Source organism: Sinocyclocheilus rhinocerous, unplaced genomic scaffold, assembly GCF_001515625.1.
Source record: "Sinocyclocheilus rhinocerous isolate Xijiao unplaced genomic scaffold, SAMN03320098_v1.1 scaffold883, whole genome shotgun sequence".
In the NCBI taxonomy this organism is placed as follows: domain Eukaryota; kingdom Metazoa; phylum Chordata; class Actinopteri; order Cypriniformes; family Cyprinidae; genus Sinocyclocheilus; species Sinocyclocheilus rhinocerous.
The window spans coordinates 59,249-85,424 of record NW_015627244.1 but is presented as its reverse complement, the minus strand read 5'-3'; the positions used below and the strand labels follow the sequence as shown (position 1 = coordinate 85,424).

Here is a 26,176-nt window from a genome sequence, read left to right as displayed (position 1 = left end):
ATAAATAAATTTAAATCTTAACATTTTAAACAGTCTGCTGTTATCTGTGTAATGATTTCAAATAAAATATTTTGATGATTTTTTTTTTTATGTGTAGGGCCCTATGAATCCATTTTAATTTTTCTGGATTCAGTTTTATTTTTTTCTGGATTCAGTTTTTTACCCGTTTCCATTTTTCTGGACTCCTTTTTTAATGGTTAAATTGAATTTTATTAATCAAAAGCATGTCTAACTAATTAAAATCATGAAACTTGCATAATTTCATATCACTTTATTAAAAGTTTAACAAAAGTTACATGTTTAGGGCCCGGTTTTATTTTTTGCCACCATATGTTTTATTGTTACCAGATTCTAAATTTACATTTCTGTGTATGTATGATATGAGGCTAGTTTTAAATGAAACGGTAAAATGCTCAGGAAGTGACTCTCAGAGCAGTTCTGGAGATGTTGTTCATGTAATTATGTCCTCATTTATAGAGACGGTGGAGACGCTGAAATCACCGCGAGCATCATGCGCGGTTCAGTGTGTGTGTAGTAAACTAAACCGCGCGTCTGCGCCATTCGTTCACAGAGACACACAGAACATACAGGATTCATATTTAAATAGTCTTTTTGCGGCTTAATATATACAGATACTAGTCCATATCACGATTTGATTTAAGTGTAATGGTCTACTTTTGATTAATTCATTTAAAATTTGACAAATTCCGTTTTTGTGACTGGATTCCGTGATTCAGCATCACGGAAATCATAGGGCCCTAAATATGTGTGACTTCAGTGTCCAAAATCACTAACTGCATCCCAAATGACGCATTATACACTATGCACGTATACAGTATGTACTTATGCACTATGTACTCAACCATGTAGTGTATGAATTTTACAAGGTTATTTTGTCATTGAGTATGATAGCCCCTCCCCCTTCGCAACATAATTAAAGCTGCGACAGTTGAATGCATGAAGTGTCCAACATTCCACACTTCATTTTTTCGGTTATTTAAGTGCACTTTTTCTTTTGGAAATTTCAGTGTGAACGCACTACTCTCACTATTTACACTACAAAGCATCATAGAATAGTAGTACAGAAGTACGCAATTCGGGACGCACCTACTGAATGCAGATTTCTCTCTCATATATTTATATTGATATATTTATACTTAGGAAGGTGTGTGTATACTCTCTGGGCTGGGCTATAATGGGAAGAACGAAAAAGGGGAGCACCAATGGGATGCCTGTGCAAATGTGAGGCTGTGGCTATTTGAGACCACACCGCTCTTCACAGGAACCATCAATTCCTTCAACATCAACACAAATGCTTGGGTTGCCAGGTATGCACATGCTTTTGACATTTATTGCAATCAGAGTCTTTCAAAATCTTTTTTTTTTAAATGTATGTGTCAATTAATTTTCTCTTAATTTCTCTTTTCTTTCCACCCTTGTTCTTTAATACAGGCAAGTGTTTAAGAGGCTGAGGTTTTTGGGTAACAAGTTGTTATCTCAAATGTTCACATTGTTATTCCTGGCGGTCTGGCACGGCTTGCACTCAGGGTACCTCATCTGCTTCTCCTTGGAGTTCATCATTGTCAATGTGGAGAGACAGGTAACCATGGCAACATTGCTATACCAGACATGAGGCGTGAAGTTGTTTAGAATCAAGAAGACTGAAGTCTTTGAGTCACATACTTTCATGCCAAGCGAAGGCAGATCTGAAAGTTTACAGCTTTGAAGAGACAGTGTTTCTGAGATTAGTAACACACTAAGAATTTAAGGATTTATAGTCTTGCTCTTATGTAAGGGATGGAGCAAAACTAACTGCATTGTAGAATACTTATAGATCACTAGTAAGGTTTTCAAATATTAAATGCATCTTGAACAGCTTACACCGAGTGTGTGTGTGTGTGTGTACATATATATATATATATATATATATATGCACACATACATACATACACACACTTCTATTCATAAGTGGGTTGGAAAGATTGTTGAAGTTTGCATTTAGTAAATACATTAAAACCATAATATTGTGAAATATTATTACAATTTAAAATAACTGTTTTCTGTTTTAATATATTGTGAAATATAATTTATTCCTTCGATGGCAAAGCTGAATTTTCAGCATCAATACTCCAGTCTTCAGTGTCACATGATCCTTCAGAAATCATTCAGATATGCTTATTTGCTGCTCAAGAAACATTTGTGCTTCTTAATATTTCTGTGGAAACCATGACACATTTTTATTCAGGATTCTTTGTTGAACAACATGTATTTAAAATAGTAATAATTTGTAGCATTATACGCGTCTTTACTGTCACTTTACTGATCAATTCAATGCATTTTTTCTGAATAAAAGTGTTAATTTCTTTTAAAAAAAATCTTATTGACGCCAATTGAGATGAGTGATTGAGGTACTAAACTGCATTTTCAAACATAGAAACAGATGGTGAGATTCAGCTGGCAAAGACAGTATGGTACCTAAGAATTGCAGTTGTTGCAAGTAGTTTGCTTGTAAAACGCAATCTTACAGGTTGCAGACAGCTGTGAGTATATGAGGAAGCATCTCACAGTCCTGTTTTGAAAATGACAAATAGTGCTCACGTCAGAAAATGTGAGACATCAGTAGACATTAAATGAAAGTCGATGGAATATTTTACAAATTACATTTCCTGTCTGAGACAAAACACATTTTTTTGATGAATGCTGATGGTAGAGCTTGATCATTTACCTTCTCAGGAGAAAAAGAAAACGAGTTGTAATGTAATATTGTTCAGTGAACTCTGGCTCTAGGCGAGATTGAAACATTGTGTATGTTTACTTGTGGTATGTGTCCACCGGTGCGGAGTGAGTGGAGCGAAGTGTTTTCACTTGATTTTTTATGGGAACTGAGTGACAGGCTCATACAGGGAAGCAAAGCAAGCAACATTTATTAATCTAGGTTAATGTTAATGGACCCTTTTCACAGACTGTGATGTGTTTCAACATTGTAAATCTAGCCGCTTTTTTATATTTTCATTTAAAAAAAAAAAGTAATGTACATTTTTTACGCTATAGTTTGTGTTTTCCTTTGCTATTGGGGCAAATGAGAACACACAAAATATTTGTTTTATTTTCGTTTACCACTATAGAAGTTTCCCCAACAATGACGACTTTCATTTCTGGGAACCCCAGAAATGTGAAAAAGGTCCATTTATTAATATAGCATTGTTCATTGTTTACTCTTAAAGCATAAGTTAATGTTAATTCATACAACTTGAATAGCATATAGAGCATTTCTTCTGCAAAAGTGGACACATGCTGTTAGACAAAGGCTTTAGAAAGTGGCTAAAACTGTTTTGTAAATGTTTTTGCAGGCTGAGACACTGGTGCGGGACAGTCCTTTGCTGACATCTATTGCTCAGAGTCATCTGTATCCATTTGTATATGTAGTACAGCAGTTAATTCACTGGCTCTTTATGGGATACCCTCTGGTGCCATTCTGCCTCTTCACGTACGACAAGTGGCTCAAGGTGTGTTCTTATTCCTCAGCATCATGAATCTGATGTTGAAAGTGGGATGTTCATGATCTTTACCTCCTGTATCCATCCAAGTGTTTGCTAGTGTCATTTACATTTGAAATGCTTTTGTTTTCCAGGTGTACTCCTCTATATATTTCTCTGGTCACATCTTTTTCTTCATTGCCTTTCTCGTCCTGCCATACCTCCGCAAGGTGTTCGTGCCTCGAAAAAGAGGCAGTGAGAAAAAGGAGGATTAATTAAAATGGTAAATGTAGCATCTCGCTCTTCTAAACTCTACTGTTTGTACCACCTGTCTGTTCTCACTGTTTTTCTGAGTGAGTGTCACATCTATTCTTTCCTGTGGAATCTAATGCTGGCATATCAGTGCTCATATGAACACCTTCACAATTACATAATTGCAAGTTGGAAACTCAAAATATTCTTTGCCCAGTTTATATGGTATTTATTTCATGTGATCCTAAAGACTGCAGAAATCATTCTAATGTGCTGATTTGGTGAAACATTTATTATTATTAATGTTGAAAACAGTTGTGCTACTTAATATTTGTGTCAAAACCATTATGTTTTTTTCTTCAGGATTCATTGATCAATAAAAAGCATATCTTTGAAATTGATTCTAAATGAGAAATGACCCCAAACTTTTGAACGGTAGTGTACATCATTTGATCTATGTTACTGCATGTTGCTAGTGCAAAAAGTCATAACTTATCATTTAAAAAAACAAATGTAAACAAAAGCATGAAAAATTCAGCACACTGTTCTTCCAAACCTTGCAAATATTCTTGAATTCTGATCTAACCTCAAACGTGATGTTTTGAGCAGAGCTTAATTATAAAATACAATTAAGTTTGTACATATTTTGTGTAGTTTGGATAAAGTTAAGATAAAGTTAAATATCTAAAAGAGCAATAAAATCGTGTACATAATGCACATCTTTCGTTCTTTCTTTAATTCCACTAGCACTAAAAAAAACTCCTAGAAGTGGCAAAGAGAAATAAGCAGTTGCCGTGTGCTTTTTATTCTGACGCAAATCACTTGAACCCGTACCCCACATCTTAATAATGGCTTTCCAACATGTATCTTCCCTGGAGGACTTATAAGCAGCATAATCATACTTCATTAGATCATGACTGATGATTCAGTTAGGATCAGTGTTACCATAAGCCATTTAAATCCAGTAGGAAATGTGTATCATCCCTCTGCTGCAGTGTTTCATTCATCCAGGTCTTTGTAGAACATCTATTTATTTGTTTGCGCCACTTTTTTTGGATTTGAGAAGCAGATTCTTTAGCAGTCTCTTACTGAAAGTGCTTTAGATGTGACTGTGTGAAGATGTAAAATGATCAACTTTTTTCCTCTTTCTCTTACACAGGTTTGACTGAAGTGAACTGTGACTTTTAAAGAGCGCCTGAAGAGGACAAATTTTAAGGCCTTTAGTAATATATTACTATTTACATACCGGACTGGTGTGTGTGTACAAATGTTAGTCCGTTGGAAAGTTTTTGGCATTCTTTGGGTGGACTGTAATGAAAAAGGTTAAAAGCTGCAGAAATACAAGCATTTCTGAGGTTCAATATTTGTGAAATAAGATTTCCTGATGTTTGGTGGCTAAAAATAATTACACTGTGTCTGCTCATACCATTGCACTCATTACTTAGTAATGATCTCATTTCCTGTTTCCTGTCTAATCAGAGAACTGGGGTCACGTGTGCACTTTTAGAGGGGACGCAGAGCACGCATTTCAAAGATGGAAACAAATGAGATGTTTTATTTTCCTTTGCTAGGAATATTTCAACCTCACTTACCCTAAAAAGGCAATGAAATGTGAAAAAATGCAGTAAACAGTGACTGAGCATCGCCTGGCATTACAAATGAATGTTTTTCATTTTTATAACCATTTTTTCTTGTGACCAGACAACTTCTGATGGGCATTCTTCTTTTTTTAAGAATGGGTTTTATGGTAACTACATTTTGTATAGCTTTTTTGGCACTTTCATAAAAGGATCATCATTCTGTCATTCCATCCTCTCACTCCATTTAACACTGTCTGTCCATCCATCTGACCTTTTCTCTTTCACTCCATTTTTCTCCAACAAATCTTTTTGTCCAGCGTATGAGCACAAGTGAAACAGAAACGACAGTAACATAAACGCTACTAACCAGAATCATGAATATGATGGTAAATTTGTGTCAGTATTATTAAGAGCAGAGTATTTAAATTATAACAAGTATTTTAGTAAATTGTGCACACCAATGGCACTATTAAAAACTGCTGTGTTAAATCCTTAAAAAGTGTGGGTGCGTATTTCTCATCGCACATCAGGATCTGCTCTCAATAATTCCTATGCATATTTGCCTTTGTATCAGTTTTGTATGACATGACATATTGAAGATCCTTGGTACAAATACACATACAGACTCTTCAGTGAGGGCTACAACCTGCACCCAGATTCACTGCCTCTCTCACTGTAGCATCAAAGTTGTTTTGTAATATTTATACATGTGGTTGGAAATTTTATGGATGTAAAAATTGTTTTTGGGAAACAACTACTGCCTTATTGCTACCAAATGTACAAAAGAGAGAGAGAGAGAAAACAACTACTTTTAAACAAAACCGTCTTTTTGTAATACTCATTAAAAATGCTGGATTTTAACAAAGTCTGCTGGAGTGTGTTCTGGTGTTTTTGAATTGTGGTGTCAGGGTTTTATATCTGTCTGCTGTGGGAGCCGATATGACGTCATCTTGCAGTCTGGGCCCTAGAGCTGAAGCACAGATTGTGAGCGTGAGGAGTTCAAACGCATTCACAAATGACATTCATTACAAACTCGAAGTGAGAAGTAAATGTGTGGTTTGACGATGAGCAGTAGTACACATCAGTCTCCTGACGCTTCCCTCCAAGCCCAGATGTATCACACAGCCAGCCATCTCGCTGACTTCGAGACCGCTAAACGGGAGGAACAAATACGTTTCCTACTATAAACAATGCTTAGCTCATTAATATTAAGTAGATTATGTTAATCTCGCTTGGTGGCTACCTATAGCGACGATTTGGTTGTTGCATATTATCTATCGTTATGTAATTACGCTATTGTTCTCCAATGAACGCTGCCTGGGTAATGAATATTAATGAGCTGCGTCGTTACTTTCCAATGGCGGAGGGTTGCCTAATTAATATTAATAAGCAAGCCCTAGTCGCAGTAGGATTGGTAAATTCGCGTTTCACCGGGGGCGAGTCCTGCGAGCGAGAGAGACGCAGTGTGGGCGGGTTAAGAAACTGCGAGAGGGAGGAGATATATCACACCGTCTCTTTTTTCTCACGGCATCCACCGAAAACGGGGGCATAGGTTTCTTCGTATCTAATCTTCAAATTCTAGTTTGGCTCCTTTCCGCAGTTCGAGTCGTTTCGGGAGGCACCGGAGGTCCCAGCCGTTGCGTTCGGTGTGTCGGCGGGCATCAGGCTGTCATAGGTGTGTGAGTGTGTGACGGATGCTTAGAGGAGACTGAGCGGGGTACCATCGCACACCTCACGGTAACGTACATTTGATCCCAAAATTATATTTATAATTCAATTCTTGCGCGTGACACAGGTGCTATATCATCTAAACGGCTCTCTGCTTTGAAAAATTAATTACATGATATGGCGAATTTTGGGTCGCTTGAATTCATTTACAGGCTTAAAAATCGATTTGTGTTTGTCGCATATATGTGTGAGATGTATGAGTGAGCTATAACACCGGTCGTTTTAATGTCGCGTTGTAAACACCAGTAGGTTATATCACGTATCTGTCCGTCATCCAAGTTGGAAGATATTAAGCTTTATATTTATAAAAATACTAATGTAAGTAAATGACATAGCCTATATCAATCTTTTCAGATCAGATGTTATTCGAGGACAAGCGTCTTGATGAAACACATTTGATATTCTGTTAACAAACCTGCCTATGTGCTACATTCGCGAGGATACACCTGCATGCGCGTGTGAGCGAGGATGCGCAGACTTCTCAATTTCACGCGCACTCAATTCGCTTAATACCAAGGTTTTATTGAGCATTGATTGTCACTAGTAAATACAGCAGGCTATATAATAGTCGACATACTGTATCTCAAATGGGAGCCAGACCTCCTCGGCCATACTAGGCCACGAAAATGATGTCAAGGGTATTGCATATCATATTCACATTTACCTAGAGCGGAGTATTTGAGACTTTAGTCTTTGCAACTTCAGGGATCTTATCTATGCACAATCAGCTTGTAACACTCCAAAGAGAAAGGAAAACTTGAAATCGCATCATATGACCCCTTTTTAATGTTTACGTTTAAGGAAATGCAGGCAAGGAAATATGTCTGTCTCTCTGTCTCTGTCTTTGCGCTTCTCTGTTTCTCCTCTGTCCTCTATCTTAAACTGCTTCATAGCAGGTTAATGCATGTTATTTCCCTCTGTCCTTCCCCTCCTTCCTCCCTCAGATGGCCAGAATGAGTTTTCTCTCCTTTCTCCTCTTTTGCTTGACTTCGGTTGCCCATGGCAACAAAGGTCAGTCTCCTCCATCCTTTTGAATGTTGATACTGAGCATTGTGTCGATGATTAAGTGCAAATGAGTGTATTAACATATCTGTTCGCAGCTCTGGCATGCACATACATTTCATTTAAACCAGAAACTCAATCCGTTTGGCTGTATGTTACGGATGTTGAGTATGAAATCGTGTCAGTTAATAAATGTGTTCCTCCTTTATGAATGACAACAGTAGATTTTGTAGAGATCACAAAAGGTAGGCCGCATCTCAAGGTGGCATGGGAAGAGACAACATGATGAAGAAAGTGATGGAATGACAAGAGAGCGACTAGATGATGGTGGGACAGCAAAATTTGGAGAAGGACAGAAAGGATGCTGATATATATTATATATACTGTAGGATCTCTGTGAAAAAGAGAGGGGGAGTAAGAGGTCGACTCTTGTCCTTGAAGAAAAAGGGTGAAAGCTTATCTATTCTCGTCTCTGCTATTTTTACACACGTGGGAAACCGGAGATGCTATATTTCTTAATTTACGGCTAACTTTTCTCTGTGGGATCACAGACATGCGTTGATCTTTCTATCCTCTGTCACAGCTGTTGACGGAGTCGTTCAAAATGCTCCGGTCAGTGTGGGAAAGTGGCACGTGTGATAAATGGAGTGAGATGCACAGCGTTGTCGCTCAGTCCGTAATCCGGGGAGTAATCCAGTGCTCTGATGCTCAGATTAATGTTATATGGCTGAGTGAGGGATGAGAGGGAGGAACGTGGGAGGGTGGGAGGGAGAGAGAGGGATAGGTGGATAAATGGCAAAAAAAGACAGATTGACTTGAAATATGAGAGCGAGGTGGACGGCATGTAGCCACACATGAAAAAGATTGCTGCATTGAGTTAGTGGTCAGCACACTGTCTAGTAGTATAGTAGGCTATCATATGACAAGAGATTTAAATCGTTTTTATGAAACAGGGCTCAGTAATAAGGATTAGAAGTTATGATTTTTACGCACCTTGCCAACGTTTTAACTGGCACCAGGGCAAAAGAATGATTGATTGTTATTTGTTAGCTATATGTATTTTGCTAGAAATATTTATACATTTTTCATATAAGTTGTTTAAACAAATTGATGTTTTTTACATTCATACTGGTATTTAATATATAAATATTCACTATTCAAATGTATGGGGTCAGAAAGATTTTTTGAATGTTTATGAAAGAAGTCTGTTATGCTCACCAAAGCTGCATTTTTTCCAAATATACAGTAAAAACAGTAAGCATTTTTCTATTTTAATATATTTTAAAATGTCATTTATTCCTGTGATGGCAAACTGTAGTCTTCAGTGTAACATATTCCTTCAGAAATCATTACAAGCTTAATTTTGTTGTCGAAAAATATTTTTTTATTTAAATTAAATTTGATGTTAGGGTTGATGTTTGCTCAATATAAAGTTTAAAACAGTAGCATTTATTAAAAATAAAATATAGTTTTTTTTTAGAATGTAAACGTCTTTACTGTCACTTTGAATCAGCTTAATGTGTCTGTGCTGAATAAGTCTTAATTTGTTTTTTTTTATTTTACTGATCTTTAACGACGCGCATGATGTCATCGAGAAGGCGGAACTAGCGACTGACTTCCGGAAACAAGAGTGTAAACATTGCTGAAGCGCTTCCGCTATAGTTCGCCAGCATTTTTCTTATCTCATAATTCTACGTCACCAATGTGACAGAAAAAAAATTAAACATGCTAGTCTTTCTGTCGTGATGTTGTGAAGCATCGCAGACGCGGAATCGGTTGTCGTCCACTATGACACACTACACGAGCTGAAACGATGGAATCTTGCGTCCTGATGCCCATTGTCGTTTACGAATCCCCACGACACCCTACGTCAAGCAAATTGTGGCAAAATCGAGCTAAAATCGTGTAGTCTGAACCGGGCATAAGTTAGCCAGCTAGATAACGTGATCTCAGTGACAAATCAACAAAATTTGTAGCAACAATGCAAAAATACATCACAGCAAACCAATGTTTAAGTTGCAAGGCATAAAAATGGAATGTACAAGCTAATGAATGTAAAAATTATTGTGGCAATGCAGCACAAGCCAGAACAACCCCGGGCCAGTAGGGGTTTCTAATTTTCAGGGTGTTTAATGTAGGTTTGCATGGTTCCGTCTTTCTCCAAGCATTCTAAGAGAAGCTATCTGTCTGTTTTTAAGTGATAGGCGCAATATACCTCACGGTGTGCGATCAGGCCAAACATCTCTACACCTAATTACTCTGCAAAGCAGCGAGGCGTGGCGTGGCGTGCTGTGTGTGTGTGTGTTGTGTTGTGTGACCATCACACAGTTTCAGTCGATCCCCATATGGGTATGTTTGTAACTTAATGTGCAAGTGTTATGCATATGTACAGCTGGTTGAACCATTGCACCATCTGCCACTAACGTATTTTAGCACAACTTTTTTTTATTTGTTGCAAATTCCTTTGGCTTGGACTGCTGGTGTTCGTCTTTGAACCTCTACTCACTCACCTTCATAACGCCGTGTTATAAATAGTCTTGTTAAAAAAAAAAGCTGTTTGTTCCGAATCACAGCTTGTTCCTGTGGCTCTCACGCCTGTCCCTTGCTTTTGTGATTGTTCTTTCTCAGCCAATAAACACAAGCCATGGATCGAAACGGAGTACCAAGGGATCGTCATGGAAAACGACAACACTGTCCTCCTCAACCCACCTCTGTTCGCCCTGGATAAAGACGCACCGCTGCACTATGCAGGTAAAGATGCTGATAATGTTGCACCTTTATGTGTTAAGGTGCAGACACATTTACCATTTCAGTATTAGTCATTTCAATAAGAATCCACACAATAAGGAATTTTGCGTGAGGGCGAAAGATTTCCCTACTCAGATTTCACATCACGTTTGGATAGTTGATTGATAGATAGTAATTTGCTGCTCTGAACAACAGAAAGCTGCTTGGTTTGTTAAATAACAGTACAATACATTGAACACATTGCACTCCTATCCCTCATAGACTCGTAAAAAATTAAATCCTAAATATGGTGCTACCCTGGCTAAGGTATATAGACAAATGATCTTATTTTTCTGCAAAATTTCTCCAAAATTTTGGTAATGTGACCACATCTTTATAGTCACGCTATGGTTATTAATCCATTTAAAGCGTTAGTTGACCCAAAAATGAAAATTAGCCCATGTTTTACTCACCCTCAAAGCATCCTAGGTGTAAAAAAACACCTGCCTACTCCCATTCTAAAGCTTGGAAGAGCAAGGATCATTTTTAATATAACTCTAATTGGATTTGTTTAAGATTCTATTCATTTTTCATTAACAAAATTTCATGGGCAAAAAAGGTCTTTAAACCATCATTCGCCCTTACGCCAAATTCCCATTTGCATGGATTCTTATTGAAATACTTGAATTTTGCCAGTCAAAATTCACCAAACAACCACACCTTAAGTCGGTAAATATAACCTCTACACCTCAACTTTGAAAAGGAAACACTAATTGTGCATGTAATATTAGTAAGGTATTTCCAATTTTCAATTTTATGCATTACAGTCATGCTGTGTTGAGTTCAGGTCAATAGTGTATGAAGCACAGCTCACACAGAAATCACTTTCAAACAAAGCAGCTTTCTGTTGGTTAACGCAGCTAAAATCTTTCGCCCTCATGCAAATTTTTTGATTGCATAGATTGAAATGGCTGGTGAACATTCGCTGAACAGCGATAAATGTAACCGCACCTTTCGTCAGTAAATATAACCTCTTATGCTTATAAGTGTGGAAAGGACACTTAATATTTCTAGTGTACTTCTAATTGACAGGGTCTAGTCAAGGGTTTGGTGTAAGGGTTATTTTGACGGGGAGGGGGGCAACTTTGGAGCTTCTAGCAGCTAGTTTAGTACTGTGGTAAGTAATTACATGTTATGTTTACACAAATTACACGAATTACACAGGGATTAAGGCTGACAGACCTCCCCCCTCGGCAGGCTGAGCTAACATTCACAGTGCCGTGTCATGTGTGACAGCACTTCCTGAACACAGACAAGTGTTTACTTCCAGAAGAGCACTCAGCAGCCCTTTTCACATCATTTCACACATCAATGTTTTTTTTTTACTTGTGTAGTAAATGGCACTTTAAATAAGGATTTGTACAAAGGTTGTCAGTCACACACAAAATATATTTTATTCAAATGTAGTCAGTGCAGATGTATTTTCTCTTTTCAGGGGAGATCTGTGGGTTTAAGGTTCATAACGGACCAGGTGGTTCTGGTTCGGCACAGTTTGAGGCAGTGGTGTTGGATCGCTCCACTGGAGAAGGTCTGGTTCGGTCCAAGGAGCCTCTGGACTGTGAAAGCCAGAAGGAGCACAGCTTCACCATCCAGGCGTATGACTGCGGTGAAGGTCCTGACGGGACCAACAGTAAGAAGTCTCACAAGTAAGAGATTTCTTCTGTTCAGATGGAATTTTCCTAAAAATCTGATTTCTGCAAATTTATGCCAGACCCGTTGCATTCTTACACTCTTAACTCACTTTTCCCAGGGCCACCGTACACGTTCGTGTAAATGACGTGAACGAGTTCTCTCCTGTCTTTGTGGAGCGTCGGTATGAGGCATCGGTGCCCGAGGGTCGTCTGTTTGATCGTATTGTGCGAGTGGAAGCCGTTGATGCCGACTGCTCACCTCAGTACAGCCAGATCTGCTTCTATGACATCATCACACCCAACGTCCCTTTCACCATTGACAACGATGGTGAGATCTACAACTGCCAGCATTGATAAAATACAGATACACTTTTTATCTCATGTAGGGGTGACCGGGGACAGATGATGACGTGTCACAAAAATAGTGATTTTAATATATATGTAAAACATATTAAAATCACAATTTTTGCGACTTTATATATATATATACATTTATATACATTTACATTTACATTTATTCATTTAGCAGACACTTTTATGCGACTTACAACTGGGGAATGTAGGGGTGCCTGTGTGTGTGTATATATATTATATTATTTAAATGCTTACCCTGTTGCCAGCAGCTTCCATAAAAGATTTAATAAAGACTCTAAGGTTGGATACAATTTCACTCTTGTTATGAAATGAAAAACTGTTCGACTGAATAAAAAAATGTACTCTTTAAAGTGCATAATGAACATTTCATATGTAGCTCAAGGATGTTTTTTATTCAGCTAGCAACATATTTTACTGAAAAGGATTTAAATGTTTGAAAAATCTGTATAATGTACCCCCATGTTTTCCAAACCTGTATGACTTTCTTTATTCTGTGGAACATAAAAGAATATTTTTTTTGTCCATACAGTGGAAGTCAGTGGTCTGTTTGGTAAACAACATTCTTCAAAATATCTTCTTTTGTGTTCTTCAGAATGACAAAATGATGACAGAATTTTAATTTTTGGGTGAGCTATCCCAAATGTAAGTCCCCATATAAAGGAGAAAACTTTTCAGCAATATTAAAAGTATAATATTATTACAGTGATGATATTATTACTTTGAGATGTGCTTTTATTTAAGACACAGTGAATTAATATAATTTACTTTTAGGTTTTTAAAATGGCCCAAAACTGCTGTTACATTCATACCCATAATATTATTATTGTAATATATACTATTATAATAATTCTTGTGAAGATCATCATTGCTTTAATCAACGTTTCAAATAATTCAAAAATGAGGTGGCATGTTGATGTTAAGCTGGTTTTTAGGGCAGTTCTCTGAATAGCCCAGTTGCTGCAGTGAGATGGAGGGATAGTCACCCCTCCTGATCATTCAATGCAGATCAGAGCACCCATTGACGGACTGAGGGGGAAGCGATCAATAGCCGACATTTTGTAACATGACAAATGCTGACGAAGAAGGAACTGGCCATTGGAAAGAAACCGAAACAAGGGAGAAAGATACAATGAGCAAGGCGCACAAGGGAGAGAGGTCCTCTTTTTAGCCATGACTTTGCAGATTTTCCTGCTGTAGTGTGTGTGGTTTGCTTTCGTAATTTGGGTCAGGCTGAACCAGACACCGCTGTGTGAATATCCTTTTATTTATTGTGCCTCTTCAATATCGTTCTTTTACTCTCTCTCTCTCTCTCTCTCTCCTCCAGTCCACAGTTGGCCTTCACCGTTTGTTTTTGCTCACATTTCTCATTTAGAGCTGCTTTTGATGCTTCTGGTTTCTTTGTCATAATCTCAGTGTCCCTGGCAGTATTAAATCTGCTTTATTATTTCCAATCTGAGTCTGTTTTACCAAAGCTTCTGACTTTCAAATCTTTTAGTGTTCTCTGTATTTATTTAGCTCGATATACACCCACCGGCCTCTTTGCTAGTGCCGGGTTAGGCCCCCTTTTGTCTTCAGGACCGACTTAATATTTTATGGCATAGATTCAGCAAGGTGCTAAAAACATCAGCAACAGATTTTGGTCTGTATTGACATGATAGCATCACACAGATCCACTGCACATCCAAGATGCAAATCTCATTTCATCACATCCTGTGAGTGTGGAGGCCATTTGAGTATAGTAAAGTCATTGGCATGTTCCAAAAAACAGTTTGAGATGATCTGAGATTTGTGACATGGTGTGTTAACCTGCTTGAAAAGCCATTACTAGATGGTACACTGTGGTCATAAAGGGAGGGAGATGGTATACGGAGGTAGTCTGTGGCCTTTAAATGATGCTCAATTGGTACTAAAGAGTCCAAATTGTGGCGAGGAAATATCCCCCACACCACCACCAACCTGAATCATTGATACAAGAAAGGATGGATCCGTGCTTTCATGTTGTTTACACCAAATTCTGAACTCTACCATCGCAGTGTCGCAGTAAAAATTGATTCATCAGACACGGCAACCTTTTTCCAATCCTCTATTGTCCAATTTTGGTGAGGCCATGTGAATTGTAGCCTCAGTTTCCTGTTCTTAAATGACAGGAGTGGTACCCGGTGTGGTCTTCTGCTGCTTCAAAGTTGTGTGTTCAGAGATGCTCTTTTGCATACTTCATGTAGGAGTGGTTATTTGAGTTACTGTTGCCTTTCTCTCAGCTCAAACCAGTCACTCAGGCCATTCTCCTCTGACCTCTGGCATCAATGAGACCCATTTTTGCCCACAGAGCTGCCACTCACTGGGCATTTTCTCTTTTTCGGACCATTCTCTGTAAACCCTAGAGACAGTTGTTTGTGAAAATTCCAGTAGATCAGCAGTTTCTGAAATAATCAGACAAACCCTTCTGGCACCAAAAAACATTCCATGTTTAATGTCACTTAAATCACCTTTCTTCCCCATTCTGATGCTTGGTTTGAACTTAAGCAGATTGTCTTGACCACGTCTACATGCCTAAATGCATTGAGTTGCTGCCATGTGATTGGTTGATTAGATTTTTGCATTAATTAACTCAACTGTTCAACTACACAAGTTGAACATGAACTAATAAAGTGGCCTGTGAGTTTATAAACTCTATCTCTTGCAAATTCAGGGAACATAAAGAACACTGAGCCACTGGACTCTAAACGCCAGCGTGTCCACAGTTTCTGGGTGACAGCGTTTGACTGTGGGAAGAATCGAGCTCAGGCCGATGCTCAGGTCATAGTCACAGTAAAACCTTCCTGCAAGCCAGGCTGGATTGGTAAATATTTATTTTTATTTAATTTATTAAATTGTATTTATTATTATTATTTATTGAATTAATTAAATTGATTTATTAATTAAATTGTACTTATTTTTCTTATGAAAAAAAATATTTGCATTTGATAAAAATTTGACTGAATTCAACAAAATTGAAAACTGACGTTATGTGTGTGTGTGTGTGTGTGTGTGTGTGTGTGTGTGTGTTAATTACAGGATGGACAAAGCGCATTGAGTACACTCCTGGTTCTGGCAGTATCCCTCTCTTCCCAAACCTGCACTTGGAAACGTGTGAGGAGACGGTTTGGAACATCCAGGCTACTGTTGAGCTTCAAACGGGTCATATTGGGAAGGGCTGTGACAGGGACAGCTACTCAGATCGATCTGTGCGCAGACTCTGTGGTACGTTTGATTAAGTTATTTCCTGAATTTTTCATTTCTTCGATAAATTGCCTACGGTTTGAATTTGATGATGGCAGATCCTCGCTCATTAGGATTAGAGATGATTAGCGAACAGAAAATTGAGGACTTGGAGTTTATCTATTACGGACTCTGTTGCCTAACTGTTTATCTCATTTAGAGCAGATGGGAAAATGTCCCAAATCATTCCTTTCTCTTTAGATTAGCTGCAGGATGAAAATCCCTTAAAATTAGGGTGTTCTCAATAATTCTATAGTTCTTGCTGATCTTGCTGACACCAGCCCTGTTTTTAAATCAATAATGTGTAGGCTTTTAATGTTTTCAGGTGCTGTGAGGGGTGAAGTTGACCTCCTTCCACCTCCATCTCCTGCAACCAATTGGACCGCCGCGCTGCCGACTCTCCCATCTTCTGATTCATCCCTGGTCTTCTCCTTCAATGGCTCCACCCATGTTGCTGTAGTACCTGATTCAGTTGCTTCGGCAGTATCCGGTGACCACTTCACCCTGCAGCTGTGGATGCGAAGAGGAGGGGCCAGCACTCAGCCACCAGCCAATCAGGCGAGGGGAACCCGTAAAGAGGAGGAGACTATTATCTGCAGCACTGTAAAGAATGGTCAGTCTGTGCTGGCGTTATCACCATACTGAAATTTCAGTAACATTTCAGTACCAATGCCAGGAAAATTTAATACAAAAAAAGTTGTTGACCACACTCAAAGGAAAACTTGAAATCGCATCATATGACCCCTTTAAAAAAGTTGCTCACATTCAAAAGTTAGGGGTTGGTAAGATTTTTCTGAGCCTCTTATGCTCCCCAAAGTTTATATGAATCATTTTGATCATTTATATGATCAAAATACAGTAAAAACTGTAATATTGTGAAATATTACTACAATTTGAAATAGCTGTTTTATATTAAAATGTATTTTAACATGTTATTTCTGTGATGGCAAAGCTTAATTTTCAGCAGCCATTACTCCAGTCTTCAGTGTCACATGATCTTTCAGAAATCAATCTAATATGCTGGTTTGCTGCTCAAGATACATTTCCAATTGAAAATAATATTGCTTAATATTAAGCTGCTTAATATTTTTGTGGAACTGTGATACATTTTTTTTTGATGAATACAAAGTTTAAAAAAAATGCATGTATTTGAAATATAAATCTTTTGTAACATTATAAATGTCTTTACTTACGCTTTTGTTCAATTTTAATGCATCTTTACTGAGTAAAAGTATTAATTTATTTTAAATATCTTAATACATCTTACTAACCCCAAACTTCTGAACAGTAGTGTACGTATTAATAAAAATATTAATAAATGAAATTGAAACAATGGCAAAGTAAATAAGCAAAGTAATTATGTATAAATAATACAAACAATGTATTCTAATGCACAAATCTGATATTTTGACAAATACACCTTGCCAAGGTTAGCATTTTTGACCATGAAACTTAGTAGCGAAGTGCCAGACATCTCTGGTCAGTAGTCAGTGCTTAAGAACTCAAATTTGAGCTGCTCTTCTAAACAGTTTTGTGGTCTCATTTCCAGATGACTCGTACTCTCACTACTCCTTATCGGTACATGGCTGTCGTCTCTCTCTTTTCTATTGGCCGGATGTGTCTGCTGCAAGACCTGTCAAATTCCTTTGGAAACTGGAACAGGTAAACTAACCGTGACAGCAAATCTTGGTTACTTTAATCCTGTCACACACAGTCTGTCACAGGAACTATATGAGACGTGTTGTTTTGAATGCTATAAATATAATACATTTGCATGTGTACACGTTGTTGTAGAGCTTAGCTGACCTTTGACCTCTGACTCTGACAGGTGTGTGACAGTGAGTGGCATCACCTGTCCCTAAGTGTGCAGTTCCCCTCTGTCACACTCTACGTGGATGGCGTGACCTTTGACCCCGCACTCATCCATGACAACGGAGCCATCCCCAACCCAGCACCACACCAGCAGCTGGTCATCGGAGCATGCTGGGGTAATTTAACGATTAGTCATGTGATAAATCTTAGAGGCTGGTGTGAAGATCTCAGCAGTAGGTGGAGCAGAAATCTGTAGTCATGTTCTTTTCTGAGACTATATGTGTTTCAGCTATTAATAGACTCATGTATTATTCAACTAAACAGAATCGTTCTTACACACTGTGGCACTCGTTTAGAGTGTGTGTGTGGTAGAAAGATGCCCAAGCTTTCCGTCTCCTGCTGTTCTTCTAACTGGGTCACCTAGTCTGTGTTAATCACCTCCTAGAATGATGTTTTGACACTGGGAAGAGGCTTTAAGTAATAATTCAATAACGACCATTCTGCCATTATTTACTCACCCTCATATCATTTCAAACTGTATGCTGTTATTTTTTAACTTGTTAATGTTACACAGCTTTTGTCATATAACACCATTTCATATTGACCAGGGACTCAATAAAAGACAAAAACACAATTAAAGCTCTGTACTGTAAAAGTAGAATTATAGAAATTTTCTGAAACGATAAAAATTGAAATAACTATACACACTGATAATCTTCACCTCCACCAAAAGCTTGTATCTAGCTGGCATTCTGAGAAACAAATGGAAATATTGATTAATTTTGACAAATTCCAGTCTGTCCCTCACACAAAGCTATCATATAGCTTCAGAAGTATATACAAAATACAAAATACAGTATTGAATACAAAATACACCAATACAAAATAACAGAACATATATACCCTTTAAAAGTTTTGAGTCAGTACGATTTTAATACTTTAATTTAGCAAAGATGCATTGAATTGATGCATTAAACTTTAATGCAACTTAGCAAAGATGCATTAAAGTATTTATCCATTTCCTTTCACTTCTCACTTTTTTCCTTCCTGTAGAGCCAGAAGAGAAACCGAGAGACATTGTGAACAACACCATGCCAGAGAGTAAAGAGACAGGTAAGGTGCACACCAGGACAATGAATCTGTCTATGTTTGTGTGTGGATGTGGATGTGTTATTCATAAGCTATCTGAGAACAATAGAGATACTCAGTTAAGTGCCGGTATGAGTTTAATGTCCTTAAAAGAGTCTGTATTGATTCATATTTATATATATATCTTCTCATTTTGGCTCATAGGGAAGTTTGTCAGTGGTTACAAAGGGCTTTTGTCAGGAGTGACTGTGCGTCCAGGAAATGTGGAGCCTCACAGTGTGGTGGAGTGCCTGTATGCTTGTCGAGAAGGGCTTGATTTCGGAGACCTTGAGACTTTAGGCTCAGGCATGAAGGTACATTAACACTACTAATTAAAGTTTGTTTATTTTACATCTTTACCTGTAATATAGCCCATAGTTCTTCCTAAAAAATGTTTGGGCGCTACTATAACGGTTTTGATTTGTATTTTGTCCAACTCTATTCTGTCAATAGTGTTTAAGTCACATTTAACCGGGAATGTTCCTGTAATGTCCCTTCCTCAGGTGCATGTGAACCCTAGCCAGTCTGTGCTGGTGTTAGAAGGAGACGACATTGAAAGTTTCAACCGTGCTGTTCAGCAGGTGACATACAGGAACTCTCTACGATTTGCCACACCTGGTGTCCGTCCGCTCAAACTGACCACCTCTCTCAGGTAGACAACCATCCACACACCGAAATAATGATCTTTCTTCAGCATTTCAACGTACCCAACATATCTAAAGTCTTATGAATTTTGTCAGAAAATGAATTTACTGCAGTGACCAACAGTAGGTTAGTTTTAACTACCCAAGTTGAAATTAAATAACAAAATATTACCCATACTGTAGTTATTGCCAAAAAAAGAAAAAAGAAAAGAAAAGTCTTTCAAGTAAAGCATGCTGAAAAGAAGGAGATGAAAAAATCGACTGATAAGTGCAGAGTAAAGAAGCTGTGTACATTTCACAATATAAATTTTTGTTGAAAACAACTCCCTCTGTTTTTTGGCAAGCATTTAGATTTTAGGGCTTTACTTTACTGTCACCAGATATCAGGCCAGTGGGTTGTGGTGACCAGCTGTAGTATCAACTACCAGATGGAGATTAATTTAACCAGCTGCTCACAGATTTATTGGCATATATTCACATAAACATATGAGCACACATTTATGCAAAGTTGCAGACAGTAACGTGAATATAATGCTCTGATTAATTCATCAGATGAATCACAATTAATCATATAATTCAAACGTTTGGGGTCCGTTTTTAAAATATATGAATAGTTTTATTCAGCAAAGTTGCATTAAATTAATCAAAGGTGACAGTTATTTTTTTAATAATGATTTCTATTTCACATAAATGCTTTTCTTTTGAATGTCCTGTTCATCAAAGGCTCCTGAAAAAATGTATTACTGTTTTCACAAATATATTAAGCATCACTGTTTTGAATATTGATAATATTAAAAACTTTTTCTTGAGCAGCAAATCAGCATATTAGAATGATTTCTGAAAGATCATGTGACACTGAAGACTGGAGTAATGGCTGCTGAAAATTCAGCTTTGCATCACAGGAATAAAGTACATTTTAAAATGTATTAAAATAGAAAATAATTGTTTTAAATTGTAATAATATTTCACAATACTGCTGCTTTTAATGTATTTTTAATCAAATAAATGCAACCTTGATAAGCACAAGAGGCTTATTTTAAAACCATAAAAAAAATTCCATTGTTGTGGAAGACCATTTGACCTAAGCATTATTAAATGTGTAAATGTGACACATTATAATCATAAACCATTGTTTGACATACAAATATGACATAAAAATGACATAAAAATATTAAGATACTTTTTTCTCAAGTATCTAGGCATTCTCTTTAAATCATCATAATTCTCTTTGTCCTTCTGCAGGTGTTTCAGTGAAGAGAGCTGTCTCTCTCTCAGACAGCTGGAGGGTTACCTGGTTGTGCTCCAGCCTGACGCCCCTCAGATCTCTCTCTCTGGGGTGGGACCCCACCTGGCCCGGCCAGCCGCTGAGTTTGAGGGCCTTCAAGGGGTTCCCTTGTTTCCTGAGCTCCGTATCGTCTGCTCCTTGTCTCATGCTGTGAACACAGCTGCTCAAGGCATGGAAGGAGGGGGTAAGCTTTGAACATCTCACCTAAAACAGTAATCTGTGAACCCACCGCTTGATGGATGACCCCTATAAGGGCTTTTTTATCAAAATGGATTCTATTCATTTATCCTTGGAAAATGATCTACACATCAGACCCTGTAATAGCCCAGAGGCTCGACTTGATGAATAACTATGAACAAAATATCTGCGGTCTTAGAGCTTGTTTTGGTTTTGTCCAGAGGCGATGCAGCAGAGAGGCTTTCTAATAAAGAAGTCAAGGTCAAGGCTTTATCAGATTATTTGCAAGTTAGTATGCAAGTATTGTCTCTCGATAGAAAGTGAGAGCAAAACAAGCAACAGAGTTACTTACTCGCCCACAGGATAACTTGTACTCACTCTGTTATCGGTGACTTTAGGCTTGTGCAATGCAGCGGACAGACCTTTGCTACTCTCTCACTTCAGTGTTATGGCCAAAGGGTAGAGAATTATTCAGTCTTTTTCTGTCTCTTTATCAGCACTGATGTCAGATGCTGTGGCTCATACTCTGGATGGGTGTGAAGTCCAGCCCTTGGGGGAGGAGCTAAACCCAGAAAGGGAGGAGCTTCTGATTGACATGGAGGCATTAAAAGAGAGGGGACTGGACATCATTAACACAACGGCCTACATTGCCATCACTGGTAATTTTTTATATTAACTTTATGGCTTAAATTGCCTTCACTGGTAATAAAAACAGTGGGAAAGCACTGTGTAAAATATTTGGACACTTATTTGTACTCTTAACGATGGATAAGTGTCACTGTTACCAGAAAGTGTCCAAATATAATAATTTTTGTCTTAATTTAGAACAAAATATACAGTGTTTTAGAAATGTAAACATTACCACTTGTTGTACTACTTCAAAATAAATGTCACTTGATTTCATATTTTATTAAATAATGTAAAACATTTGTCCATGTTTAAGTTTTACTACTTGGGGCTATAAATGCAAATCATGTACATGGTCAGTAAGATTTTTTTTAAAAGTTACTTTGGAAAAAAAAAGCCTTATGCTCATGTATTTTATCAAAAATACAATAGAAAATATAGTGAAAATAACTATTTCAAAAATGTAATTTATTCCTACGATGGCAAAGCTGAATTTTCAGCAGTCATTACTCCAGTCTTCAGTGTCACATGATCCTTCAGAAATCATTCTAATATGCTGATTTGATGCTCAAGAAACATTTTTATTATTTTCAATAATATTATAAAATATAAAAAATTATATTTTACTTTCATTGCTATTTAATATAATGCTGTACAGTCACTTTTGATCAATTTAATGCATCCTTGCTGAATAAAGTATTATTTTCTAAAATAAAATAATCTTACTGACCCCACACTTTTGAACAGCAATGAATGCAATAAGTAAAAAGATAAATTACTTTAGCATAAACACATAATGAACACGTTCTCATTTATTTAGCAGGAAATAGAAAAACTGCAAGACTTTAATCCTTCTCTTTCAGGAGCGGAGTCTATCTCTGTGTACGAGGATGTGTTGCGCTCCATTCGCTATCGCTTAGCAAAGGGCTCTGCTCGTTTTGAAAGAAGGTTCCGTCTGTCGTGCTCAGAAATGAACGGCCGGTACACCAGCAACGAGCTCACGCTGGAGGTAATGAACACCACTGAACACATGACACTGATGTGGACAAACACATCACTTAAGTAACACACACTCACACTCTCTCTGTCTCTGTCTGGCTTTCTCCTACACTTGCTCAGGTGAACTTCCTGCACTCTCTGGACAGTCTGTACCATCCGTCTCACCTGCTGGCGTCCCAGCAGCAGTTCCTCCACCCATCCCATCACACTGGGGAACTGAGTGGACACACACTCCCCAACCCACACCGCAACTCAGGTACATGTCTGAGTCTGACATTTTTTATTGGTATTTATTGGTATATCAAATTTTTCTCCTATTTATAATGTTTAGTAAATGGTCTTTTTTTACTGCAGAGAAAGTTTTGAGTTCTGAACAGAGTATATTTTAATAGTATAATAACATTCTCATATGAACCTTTAAAAAAATGATCAAATATAAAGAAAAAACAATGTCTCTCTCTCCTCATGTGTACAGTTGTTCCAGGAGCCGCAACTGTCATCATCATGGTGTGCGTGGGTTTCTTGGTTGTCATGGTGATTCTTGGTGTCTTTCGCATCCGTTCCATCCACCGCCGTGGTGAAGGAGCAAGAGGCGGAGGCAAAGAAGGCAGTAACCAATGGGATGATTCGGCCCTCACCATCATCGTGAACCCAATGGAGGTATGAATGCAAAAGTAGATACATGTACGACTCTTCAAAAGTTTGGGGTCAGTACATTTTTTTTCATGCTTTTGAAAAGTACCAAGGCTGCATTTATTTGCTCAAAAATACAGAAAAAAAACAGTAATAATGGGAAATATTATGACAATTTTAAATAACTGTTTTCGATTGGAATATATTTTAAAATGTAATATATTCCTGTGTTGGCAATGCTAAATTTTCATCAGCAATTACTCCAGTCTTCAAAAGTCATATGCTGATTTGGTGCTCATTTCTTATTATTATTAGTGTTGAGAAAAGTTGTGCTGCTTCATATTTTTTTATGATAGATTTTTTCCAGGAATCTTTAATCAATAGAAAATTCAAAAGAACAGTATTTATTTGAAATACAAATGTTTAATAGCATTATAAATGTCGTTACTGTCACTTTTGATCAATTTAATGCATCCTTGCTGAATTAAGGTATTAATTAAATTTTTTTTTTTTTTTATCCTACTGACCCCAAACTTTTGAACGGTAGTGTATCAGCATTATTACTGATGTGTGTGGTATCTTACGCATCTCTCTTTATATTCTCTCTCTTAGACATATGAGAACCGCATGGGAATTGTAACAGATATGGAAGGAGAGTGTGACGACGAGGAAGAGGTAGTGGATTCGCCCGACGATACCAGTGATGACCAACGAATCATCATCAAGAAAGAGGGAAGAGACTCCGCCCCCAGACGCTACTGAGCCAATTAACCACACCCACATACTAAAACACCACCCACTCATTTAAAACACAGGAATATACAAACACACACAGATGCACCATCAAAGAAAATGCAAAGTGTCTAACACACCAGTGACACAATTATAGGATCTCAGCCTCTGGGAATGCAATGCTTCTCTCTGGAATGTACGCTCCCACAATGCACAACGCATTCCCTCTTTGCCACTCTCAACCCAGACCCCAATATTTATTAATGGCACAATTATATTAATTCATCCTACAACCGTTCCAATTGATGTGCTCACAACACTTTATCGAACATAATGAAAACACTAATTGTCAACTCATATCAGCTAATTGACTCCGAATGTTTCAGATTACAGCCTTTTGTAATTAATATGACGTCTAGTGCCCAGTACACCGAGTACAAAACCACTTGAGAAGATGTATTTCCTCTGCACAATCTGTCTCTTGATACATTCCTTGAACAAATTCACATGTACAGATATAGAGGACTAGTCAGTAAAGGTGGTTCGTAATAGTGATTGACTCCAGCTAGGTATGCAAGTGCTTTCTTTTAAGCATCACAATGCACACACACACACACACACACACACACACACAAATCTGTGCACCTCTTCTCACAACCTCGAAAAACACAGTACAGTGCAATGCCCTCTGCTGTATCAGAATGTTAGCTCAACCTGGGCAGTTTTGATTGTACTTAAATGTATGTAAATACAAATGACTACTACTATTATTCTCATTTTTTGTTGTCGGTTCCATTATTTTCGTTCATTTTCGGTCTTTGCACTTTCAGATAGGCTAGGTATTTTTTTCTAATATCTCTATTGGTAATATCCAGTGATAATGACAATAATAGTATTAGTAATAAGAGCGGTAATGATTGGCTTGATGAATGTCTATTTATTTGTGTGTTCAATTGTGTAATTTAAAAACTTGTTAATATCTGATTCACAGTGGAACAGAAAGGCACATTAATGTTATGCCTAGAACACTTTTCACCTCTGCCATCATCCTCCCTCTCTCTTTTCTTCCCCGTCCTTTCTCTATCCGTACACTCTTCAGATACTGCCACTGCTTTTTTTGGTTTCTGAATGTACAACTGTGCCACCCCTTCCTCCTTCCAGCTCGCACTCCTCCTCTCTTTTTCCTGTGACTATTTCTCTGTCTGTGTTAGTGTACAGTGGAAACTTGTCAGTAAATAAAGGCCTGTTGTTTTTGCAGTGTGATATTAAGAATGGATAAATTTGCATTAATAAGCTATATTATTACAATGGTTACCATTGGGACAATTAACTATACTTATAGACACAATGACATGGATTATATGGATTGATTGTTATTGATAACCGTCTGAAGAATTAATCTGTTCAAAAAATTCATAATAAAAACACACGGATAACGTCAGCAGATGGTCAGTGTTTTTTTTTTATAGTCTTGAAAAGATGACAGTTGCAGATTAAAAATATTTAAAATTAAAAATATTTTAAAACAAACATTATGTATTAACAGATTACACACAGATGATCATAATGTGATTATTTAGAGAGCTGTGAATGGAATATGAAATGTTTTAAAATATAAATAATGAATTGCCTATGAATCCTTCCTGTTAGGCAGGACATGACCTCCTGTCTTAATATATTGGATGAATTATTCAACCTGCAATTTTGAAAGATTTAAATCATATTCATTCATAACAATATCACAATTAATTAAACATATGAGTGAATTCTGTATAAATAAACCAACTACTGTAGTATTAGCAGATGTCACCATTTTTGCAACAACAAAAAAAACTAGTTTTTTACAATCAATCAATCAATATTTTATTATAATTATTACAAATTTTAAGGGTTAAGAGTCTCTCACATATCAGAATTCTTAACAATACTGCTAAAATTGCAACTAACCTGTTTATTTCCATCCTGTTGGGCATCATATTTATTGCCACTGTATGCTGTAGATGAATAAAGTTTAGGTCCTTGAGTTTGAACAGAGCATTTCTTTTTCGGT

General features: G+C 37.4%; 2 protein-coding genes across 3 annotated transcripts in view; both read left to right on the top strand.

Moving 5' to 3' along the window:
- LOC107724688 (lysophospholipid acyltransferase 5-like) overlaps positions 1-6,158 on the top strand; it is an 18,492-nt gene extending 12,334 nt beyond the window's left edge. The window contains exons 9-13 of the mRNA XM_016533703.1: positions 1,162-1,328; positions 1,453-1,600; positions 3,351-3,506; positions 3,632-3,759; positions 4,888-6,158. Coding sequence (XP_016389189.1) covers positions 1,162-1,328; positions 1,453-1,600; positions 3,351-3,506; positions 3,632-3,751 — 591 coding nt within the window. The 3' untranslated portion in view covers positions 3,752-3,759; positions 4,888-6,158. The remainder of the gene's footprint in view (positions 1-1,161; positions 1,329-1,452; positions 1,601-3,350; positions 3,507-3,631; positions 3,760-4,887) is intronic.
- Positions 6,159-6,754: 596 nt separating this feature from the next.
- LOC107724674 (calsyntenin-3-like) lies at positions 6,755-25,567 on the top strand. 2 transcript variants are annotated; one of them, XM_016533692.1, is made up of 19 exons: positions 6,755-6,983; positions 7,981-8,047; positions 10,667-10,789; positions 12,261-12,471; positions 12,576-12,784; positions 15,521-15,670; positions 15,886-16,071; positions 16,415-16,702; positions 17,639-17,751; positions 17,918-18,077; positions 18,955-19,014; positions 19,195-19,343; positions 19,533-19,681; positions 20,916-21,142; positions 21,633-21,794; positions 22,626-22,771; positions 22,882-23,017; positions 23,237-23,421; positions 24,007-25,567. In XM_016533692.1, the coding sequence occupies exons 2-19, from the start codon at positions 7,981-7,983 to the stop codon at positions 24,154-24,156; spliced, it is 2,871 nt and encodes a 956-aa protein (XP_016389178.1). In that variant the 5' UTR covers positions 6,755-6,983; the 3' UTR covers positions 24,157-25,567. The 2 variants fall into 2 exon arrangements, with proteins under 2 accessions (XP_016389178.1, XP_016389169.1); XM_016533683.1 differs by having other exon boundaries at positions 6,755-7,045.
- The last annotated feature ends 609 nt before the right edge of the window (positions 25,568-26,176 follow it).